This window comes from Kryptolebias marmoratus, linkage group LG2, assembly GCF_001649575.2.
Source record: "Kryptolebias marmoratus isolate JLee-2015 linkage group LG2, ASM164957v2, whole genome shotgun sequence".
Lineage (NCBI taxonomy): Eukaryota > Metazoa > Chordata > Actinopteri > Cyprinodontiformes > Rivulidae > Kryptolebias > Kryptolebias marmoratus.
This window is the reverse complement of record NC_051431.1, coordinates 28,107,332-28,116,595: the sequence shown is the minus strand read 5'-3', so window position 1 is coordinate 28,116,595 and position 9,264 is coordinate 28,107,332. Positions and strand designations below refer to the sequence as shown.

Below are 9,264 nucleotides of genomic sequence, written 5' to 3'. Positions count from 1 at the left end.
TTTCAGTTTCTATGCACCACAAATTTGGAACAAACTTCCAGAAAACTGTAAAACAGCTGAAACACTGGTTGCCTTTAAATCTCAACTTAAAACCCACCTGTTTAGAGTTGCTTATGGCTAAATTAGGGTTAGAGTGCGGGTTTTTGATGTTTTTCTCTTTCTTACTGTTTATTCAATGTCACATGCTGTTTTTATTTTGTTTTTTAATTATGTAAAGCACCATGAAATGCCTTGCTGCTGAAATGTGCTATAAAAATAAAATTTGAATTTGATTGATAAAACTGATTCTAAGCAACTGGCTAGTAACTTTGACAGCAGTTTAAAGTTAATATTAACAGACTAATGAGATTATATGAACCACATATTTACCCTTTTTTAAAAGCGACAAGATAAACACCTGGTTCAAGGTTTGGGAGAGCATGCCTGTATTAAAAGACTCATTAAACAATTTTAGCAGGAATGGGGCCAACTGCTTCAAAACGTTTTGCAGAATTCGGAAGAGAAGCTCTCTGGGCTTGGCTTTTACCACTTTGTAAAGATTTGACTTCAGCCTCAAACTCTATTGGCATAATGGGACAGTCCAGTTACTTGACCAGATTCTGATTCAGAACAGGAGTTTTATTGCCACTAAGGAAAAAACAACATGAGAGCAATCAAATGAGCATAGCTGTTTATAAAATTTCACAAGTTTTATCAATTTCTAATGGCTCTGATGTTACTTCTGCACCAGTTTCATCTTCAAGTATTAGCTGGGATGCAGATAGTTTTTGCAGTCTTATTAGCTTGTTCATAAAATTTGTATCTTGAATTGAGTAAAAGTTCAGTGGTGTGCTGTAAAGTGACAAGATCATATTCAGCTTTCAAAAACAATTGATCTTTATACATATGTGGCTGTTTTGTAGTAGTGTATAAGGAATCTAAAAATGCAATGCACTCAGATATCCTGGGTAGTTTCTCTCTTTTGCATTTTCTCTGATAGGCCTGATAAAAATATTCTCCACCTTTAAAAAGCTGTCAATGCTTCCCCACAGCACAGAGGATGTGACCTCTGGAGTCTTATTAACCTGGAAGAAAAAAATCAGTTATGCCGCAGGACAACAATAAAATTGTTTTACCATGAGCAAATGGATAATCTCTATGTATAAAAATGGCAACATTTCTCGATTTGTTGGAAACAGATGAAAGATACATCTGTCCAACCCAGCTTCTCTTCAGCCTAGTGTGGTTTACATCCCTCAAATGGTGTAAAACTTCAGTGTTTGATTGGGTTGTTTAGACCCTTACAATTTAAACTAGCAAAACACCTGCAGGTGGGGATATTAGGAGATTAGGTCTGAATTATTCTTAAGTTTCTTGTTCACAAACTCCAAAGTGTCTGTGCCTTCAAATTTATGGGTCTGGCTGTGGGATATGGTGATGCATGGGGCAACTGTGGACTGGAAGCTGAATTAACCATTAGCACAGCAGTGGAGTTCCTTCTTCATCAGGATGAAAGCCACCCTCTGTCTGGCCACAGTTGGTGTGAAGTCTGGGAAAAAGTACAGCCTTTTCCTGTTGTGTAACAGGTGGAAGCCTCTCCAGCATGGCAGAGAATGGCATTCCTGGTTAGAAACTGTGTCGCCCTCATGATTATTGGGCATAGTGGCTCGCCCTCCCTTCGTTTAGCACATAGTGCATGGTGAGCTCTGTCAAGGCTAGGTTTCTCCTCAAGTCCCAACAAGTTCTTTCAAAATTTGTCCATAAATTCTGTAGGTCGTGGACCTTCTGAGCCCACAAGTTGAATACTTTCCCACCTAGAGCATGCTTCCAAGTCTTCACATTTCTTTCTGAAAGTGTCTATTGCTGCAGAGAGCTTTGCCATATTAGCTTGCATTCTAGATGGCTGGTCATTATGCTCATTAGTTGCGCTCTTAAGATCAGAAATTGTGTGTGTGTGTGTGTGTAGAAGACATACTGGATTTGCTGAAGCCAGATATACACTCCTCCAAGAACTCCAGAGTCAGATGTGGCTCGTTGGCTGCCAGAGTTTTGCTGATTGAGACGATGAAAAGGGTGTTGTTGGCTGGAATGCAGAGACCTGATGTCTCCAGCAGCTGGCCCTCAATCTTTAGGTTAAATGTGCACGTCAAAGCACACAGCAGGTTGTAAGCTGCAGACCTGGATGTGGGAGGGAGAACAGGTCAGAGATGTGTCCAGATAACTAAAAATGTTCTAGTTCTTCAATGAGAGCTAGTTAACTGAAACCCCCCTTTTTAAAGCAGAATATTTTAAATCTATAAATTCTACAAACATCAATATAATCCTGAGGATATGATTTCTTCAGGTTTAGGCTTTTTGTTTCCAGTGAAGGAAATCTTATTGCTGTCCAATACAATTATACTTGGGCTTGGACCATTTTTTTTCTAAACAGCTTCATCTCTTTTTATGAAAGCTGGTCAGCTATTGGGGTAAACACCACCTAGACTTATTTCTGTGCATAACCTACCTGAGGCTGGGGTCAGAACTGCCCAGGTTGAGCAGAGCGATGTTCAGGAGGGTCCCTGGGACATCTTTAGGACGGATTTTGGTATGCTGTGGGATGGAGTCAGGCTGAGATAACTCCCAGCGTGTTCGAATATGAATTATTGACTGGACAATGGCATCACACTCTTGGTGCATGAAGGTAAGAGGAGTTCCCTGGTTGGCCATGGTGAGGGTGAACTGACTTTCATCCACCAGACAAATCTCCTCAATCTCTGAGGCATAGTACACATCATTCAGAAAGACTGGTTGGCCAAGAACACGAGTCCGCTCGGCTGAGGTCACCTGAACCGCTGTGGAGCCCACCTGAACAGAACAGAAAGAGAATTTTAGAAAACTCAAATCCAGCTCCAGTTTCTATGATGACCTCAGTTCATTGTTGATCTGATTGTAATAGAGGTTCTGTTCACATTTGTTGCAAACTTCTGTCTTTAGCAATCCAAATGCGATAAGATGGTGCTAAATACAAGTCTAAATTCCCTCAGTGCACATTGAAAATGTTTTCACTCAAACCACCTTCAGAGGTGATTTAGACCACTTGTATCTGCATACATTTGGCATTCTGAACAGCACTACATCTCAATTCTCAACATAGGACTGTACTGCAGTGACCCTCACACAAGTAGCAGAGTGGACATCTTGGGATAAAAAACAAATCAAGAAGTCTGCTTATCTGTGGCTGATTACAAATGAAATTCTGAAAGTACTGCCTCTTGTTGTTTTTTGTTCACCTAAAAGTTTTAATGAACTGTTTATTATTATCAATTTCATTGATTAAAGCTGACTATATGGTGAGTTTTTCTTTACTTTAATGTTTGTTCCAAAGATTTAGAGCTGTTGGACCATGGCTGTGGTCAATGTCAGCTATAACCTGCTGTCAACCACTGAACAGCGTTATGTTGTATTATATTTACCTAATGAAACACAGAGCTGATGTTATGTCTACAGTGAAGCTGTAACACAACTAATGGCTGTCAGTGCACCAATCAGTTGTGGACGATTCCTACAGGTTAAAATCTTTAGTCATTGCTTTGACAATGAGCTTTGTGAAGTCACTACACATCTTGCTCCTTTATTTCTCCTATATTGCATTTGTTGGGTAATTAAGCCTAATAAAAGATAACTCAACAACTTAAATGCCTCTAAACCATGTTACTGTCAAAATAATAGCTTAGTTCAGATGTCTAAATGTATTGTCATTATTACAGAAATATCAGCAGACCTGTTGATATCCTGTTTATTGCTCACTGACAGCTCTCTGTGTATGTTTGTTTGTGTGTGTCACCTGAAACAGATTTGAAAAACCAAATGTGAACATGGCCAAAGTGTAAGTCATCTTTTAGTCCTGTCTTACCTTTATTGAAACCTTGGTATCCTTGTGGGCCAGCTTCAGGGCATTGTGGAACACTTTTAGGTCTTCTTCCAAAGCTAAAGTGGCTGCAGGGAGTTTTTGTTGGTCAGGTTCAATGTGCTCAGCCAGTTTAGAGGGAGAATCAATAAACTGGAGCCGTTTGCTGCCTTTCAGTCCCGTCAGCAGCCTCTCATGATACTTGGTGTACTCCCTGACCCATGTGTTGCAGTTGTACACATAAACTGCTGCCACATTCTCATAAGCAAAGCCAGGAAACACCACAAACCACTTGGACAAGAAGTCAGTCTTGAAGCGATTGCTAGGTCCAACATGAGTTAGGTCGACAACTATCTCATAGGGCTTAGCGTAGTAGGGTTTGAGGGTGAGGAGAACATGGTAGATGAGTAGGTCACCGTTAATCTGGCCTGTTTTGAACCTGGAGAAAGGAGAAAATGAGATACGATCAGATACAAATTCAAACCTGTAAAAAATGATCAAACTTTATTTTTAAAGAACACTATTTACAAAACAAATCAAATCAAAAATGTTCATAGCTTTTTATAAAATACTACTGAATGGTTAGAAAAATGTAGTTTCATAGAAATTATACAGATTTTTTTTCCTCTTTCTTTTATTGCAGCTCTCAGGTGTCTGAGCTAGCAAACACCATACCCTGAAATAAACCAAGGACAGAGGAAGACCAAGAAGTGAGCTCAGTGTCTCACTCCATCTTAACACCAAGACATCTAGAAGTCAACGTCACTTAAAGGTAATAAAAGCACTGATACTAAATTAAGACTCTGTACATTAAATTTTGTCTTGCTAAGGCCCCCTTTCACACAGGATGATGACCTCACTGTCATGTAACAAAACAAAACAAACACAGAAAATGGTCTTTACAGGGTCTTGGTGAGGTCCTCAGGGGTGTATTAAGAACACAGTGGACTCCCCATTATGTGTGATATAGACTGATAGGTATACAGTGGTTTTGAGCATGCACAAAACGTCCGTAGAAAGGTTGTGGTGGTTTATTATCATAATGGCAGCATATCAGGGTCCTGGTTGGAGCGTAGAGGCACCATATTCATGAAATGGGGAAGATGCACACACAATCATGGCTTAGTCATGTAGAATTTGAAACAGGACTGACCATGCTGGCCTCGTGCCTAGGCTACAATCATAATTGTGACAAGGTCCTGAAAACCACCTAATGCTTGTGGCTGTAGCACTGGGGTGATGTTCTAGCTCCATTCTGATGCAGTCTAAGAAAGTTGTGTCAGGGTGGGCACCTAGAGCTTGGTGAGGGTACAGGAGAGCATCTCTGGGATGTGAAAAATATCAGGGAAAAATCAATTTAAAGAGTACTGAGCATCATGATTGCCATTGCACTGGTTTTCCAAATTGGCCACCATAAAGCCAAGTTTTAACAGGTTGTAAAGAGTGTGGTGCAGTCATCCAGTGTGAAGGGGGCCTTCACAAATTATGCAGAAAAGTCAAAAACTTTTTCTCTAAAACTGTCTTTTAATTTCAGAACATGATGGAAACCGCTGAAACCTTTTGGCTGTTTCTCCTGTTGAACCAGCTGCTCCTAATGGATTTGACTGATGCAGGCCAGTTTCCTTTAACCACACACACATCCCAAACAGGAGACCACACTAACAGATATGTGGTAACATCAGAGACCTACTTCACGACTGGAAACTACCAGGACTCTGTTACCAGCACCAGTGCCCTTCGTGGTGACTGCCTGATAGATACAGAGATGGGTCTGATTGCCGTTGGTTCAGCAGGAGGACTCATTTTCTGTTTGATGGTTGCCACCTTCATATTAGCATGTCAGGTCTGCCTCCTTCAGCGCCGGGTCCATGCCCCTCAGACCTCACTGTCCAACATGGACTTGGTGAGTGATGCACAGTATTGGGGCACAGACCAAACAGAAACTGGAGGACTAGTTGGACCATGTGACACTGATGTTATGCTTGAGGAGGTGAGAGTAGACAGCAAGACAAAAGAAGAAAAGAAGGCTGAGCTACCAGAGGAAGCTGGAGGAGGACGACAGGAAGGGTTGACAGCCAAGCATTCTGAACCTGAAGAAAAGGCAACTCAGATCCAAAGCTCCAGTTCCAGGGATTCCTGTCTGGAGGTTCCCAGGGACTTAGAGGATATGCCCCTTGTTGTCTAAGGAAGTAGTCCCACCCATCAATCGAGGCACAGATACAACAGAATTATTTAACCTGCTGTAATAAGGTCAAGTACTAAATAATTTATAATTTAACTTACCTTCCTAACACCAGTAAACTGTATACTTCAACCAAACAGAACAAAACCCCCATTATTTATTAGTATGTTTACTTAATATAAGCAATTTTAAACCTATTTTGCTTAAAAGGTATAAGTGAATCTAGAATTAGTCATTTTCAACATAATATTTTATGAAATACATACTACATGGACAAAAGTATTTTGACATACCTGACCATCACAGCAACAGAAACTGTATGGAATTGGTCTTCCTTTTGCAGCTCTAACAGCTTCCACTCTTCTTGGAAGGTTTCCCACATGAATCTGGAGTGCTTCTAAAGGAATTTGTGTCTGTTCACTCTGTAGAGCATTTATGAGGTCAGGCACTGATGTTGGATCAGAAAATCTTGCTCAAAATCTCCAGTCCAGCTCATCCCAAAGGTGCTTGATGAGGCTGAGGTCAGGGCTCTGTACGAGCCAGTCAAGTTCCTCCTTACAGAACTCATCAAACCATCCTTGCTTTATGCACTGGGGAACTGGAATGTTGGAATAGTAAAGGGCCTTCCCTAAACTGCTGCCACAAATTTGGAAGCATAATGTTGCCTGAATGTATTGGCATGCTAAAGCATTCAAATGCCCATCAGGAGATCATGGGCCTAGCCCAAATCTTGACAGAAACACCTGAATTTAACAACTAACAGCTGGGTCCAAATACCTTTGTCCATATATCTCAAGTGCTTCAAAATATGCAGAGTATTAAAAGATTAAAGCAGCACAGATTTAATTTTGCTACATGGAAAACCTCTTGCCCTGAAAGTGCAACCTGCAGAATTTAAATGTAAGACTTCAACACAAAGGTGAGTGAAAACAGGCCACCTATTTGTTGAACTCATGAACATTTTTTTACAACACTGAAAACTAAAACGTACAGTGAGCCTTTTACCTTATCAGATTTCTTCAAAGAGTTTCTTACACTTTCCCCATTGACATTCATATACTGATGATAATACTGTGAGGAATGTGGCACTCAATTATTTGGCAAGAAAATGTTGGTGTGCTGGGGAACAACTGACTGAAAACAACCACTCTACCAATGAGACAGGTCATCTTCCATTGGTCAGAATATTCAAACAAAACAAAGGCACAGCAGCAACAAGATCAACACATACATACTTTATCAAACCTCTTTAAATCTGACCTCTGATGTGACCCTACTGATGAAGTGCTGCTTTTGACTGAACCAGAACCTGCTTCAAAATTAAACTTGTGGATCAGCTCAGAAAGGTTCTGCTCACTTTTAATAATGAAATCCCCTTATAAGAACCTCAACAAACAGAAATATTGTTACATTGGAGTGGTACCAAACAAATGACTCATATGGAAACAAAAGGGTATGTATGTACATGTACAGTATGTGTGTGTATAAATACACCATATGATTAGTCTTCATGTTATTACTGAATGAGAAATATTGTTTTTATTACTATGGCTACATTCTTATCCCTACTGTATCTATATGCCTTCTACTGTAAATAATATTAACCTAATCTTTTCCTCAGTGTCATTCTCCATATATTGTTTTTTAAAAGTATGGCCATCTTCTCTAATGCTGTTACACTTTTACGTCTATCCAATGTCCCTTGTTGTTGTTTTTAATGCTTAATTACTTTGTTAATCTTGCAAATAAAAATAAGTTGTTTAATAAAAAGAGAATAAGACAAACTACAGCTGGGTCTGTTGGCTGAGGAAGAGAATATCTCCATCCAAAGATAACGACCAATCTGTCAAACTAAGAATTTGCTGTTTGGTTGTTTTCTTATCTACATGCTTTACCTAGTTTTATTTGACAAACGGTAATATGCCTGCAAATGATGAAGGACACTTTTTTATTCTTCAAAAAGTAAAGATAACAGTTGTCAGCTTATCTTTCATCAGCTGTGGTTGAAGGGTGTTAAAGGAACTGGTGTAAACAATGAACATGAGTCTTCCTGCACCAGATGAGAAAATATTTTCCCGGTAAACAAACAGCAGAGGATCCTGGGTGTGGTGAACCTGGACCTTAGATCTGTGCCAGTTTCTGGTTTCAAGGGTACACCATGGTTTTAAAGTGTTGCAACATCAAAACCACTAACCTTTTTAGATTTTGCAATTTTAACAATTTAAAGTTTGTTAAAGTGAGATACCAGAGACATTCCTTTAAATATATGAAATGCGGAGCAGTGCTCCTCCCCACCTGTTGCTTAGAGCCAGTTGTTTTTTGGCCACAACCCTCAATCTTTTTGATGATTAAACTTGCTGATTTAATCAAGTGGGGATCGAACAATGAGCCATTTTCAAGTCGACATTGATTTTAGCCCACATGTCAAAAGGTTTGGACAGCACTTGTTTTGAATTCTGGTCATGTCTTGCCTACAAGAAGAGCTACACTCATCACTCTTTAAAGTAACACTTCACTAAGCCACCTCCTTCAAACCTCTCACCACAGGAAAGGAAAGCTGTAACATCGCTTAGCCAGGCCCAAAACATCACCATGTTACCAGATGACAAAGAGAGATGCACAGTAGTCCTCAACACTTCTGAGTACCAGGAAAAATAACATTACAGAGCGACAGTACCACCTATGAGACCCTGAAGAGGGACCCAACCAGCACCTACAAAAAGAAGGCCACAGACAACCTGCAAAAACTTGAAAAGGACAAAACAATCAATAGATAATTGTACTACAAATTATACCTGAGGGAAGCCACTTCCTGTCTTTGTGTATTTTGACTTCCTAAAATACACAAAGAAGAAATACCACTCAGATGCCAACTGCTACACTGCACGCCATGCACGAAGCCCTGTGCAACGCTACAAAGCACAACTATACCTGAGCCTTAATGCTGCAAGCAGTGCAGCTTTGTAGTTTACTAAAGTCATACTAAAATATAACAACTTCTTAAATACATAAGGCACTCCAGATTATAAGGCGCACTGTTGTTTTTTGAGAAAATTGAAGACTTTTAAGTGCGTCTTATACAGGTGCTGGTCATAAAATTAGAATATCATGAAAAAGTAGATTGATTTCAGTAATTCCATTTAAAAAGTGAAACTTGTATATTATATTCATACATTACATACAAACTCATATATTTCAAATGTTTATTTCGTTT

The 9,264-nt window shown here is 39.7% G+C and overlaps 1 protein-coding gene and 1 long non-coding RNA gene across 4 annotated transcripts in view; one reads left to right on the top strand and one right to left on the bottom strand.

Moving 5' to 3' along the window:
* LOC108245336 overlaps positions 1–7,763 on the top strand; it is a 14,582-nt gene extending 6,819 nt beyond the window's left edge. The window contains exons 2-3 of the long non-coding RNA XR_001808972.3: positions 4,512–4,640; positions 5,403–7,763. This is a non-coding gene — a long non-coding RNA (uncharacterized LOC108245336). The remainder of the gene's footprint in view (positions 1–4,511; positions 4,641–5,402) is intronic.
* The window catches only part of nf1a (neurofibromin 1a), a 148,698-nt gene that overhangs the window by 34,088 nt on the left and 105,346 nt on the right, over positions 1–9,264 (bottom strand). For all 3 annotated transcript variants that reach the window (XM_017432166.3, XM_017432168.3, XM_017432167.3), the window contains 3 exons: positions 3,875–4,307; positions 2,486–2,826; positions 1,955–2,157 (listed from right to left, as the gene is read on the bottom strand). In XM_017432166.3, the coding sequence (XP_017287655.1) occupies positions 1,955–2,157; positions 2,486–2,826; positions 3,875–4,307 (977 nt within the window). The remainder of the gene's footprint in view (positions 1–1,954; positions 2,158–2,485; positions 2,827–3,874; positions 4,308–9,264) is intronic.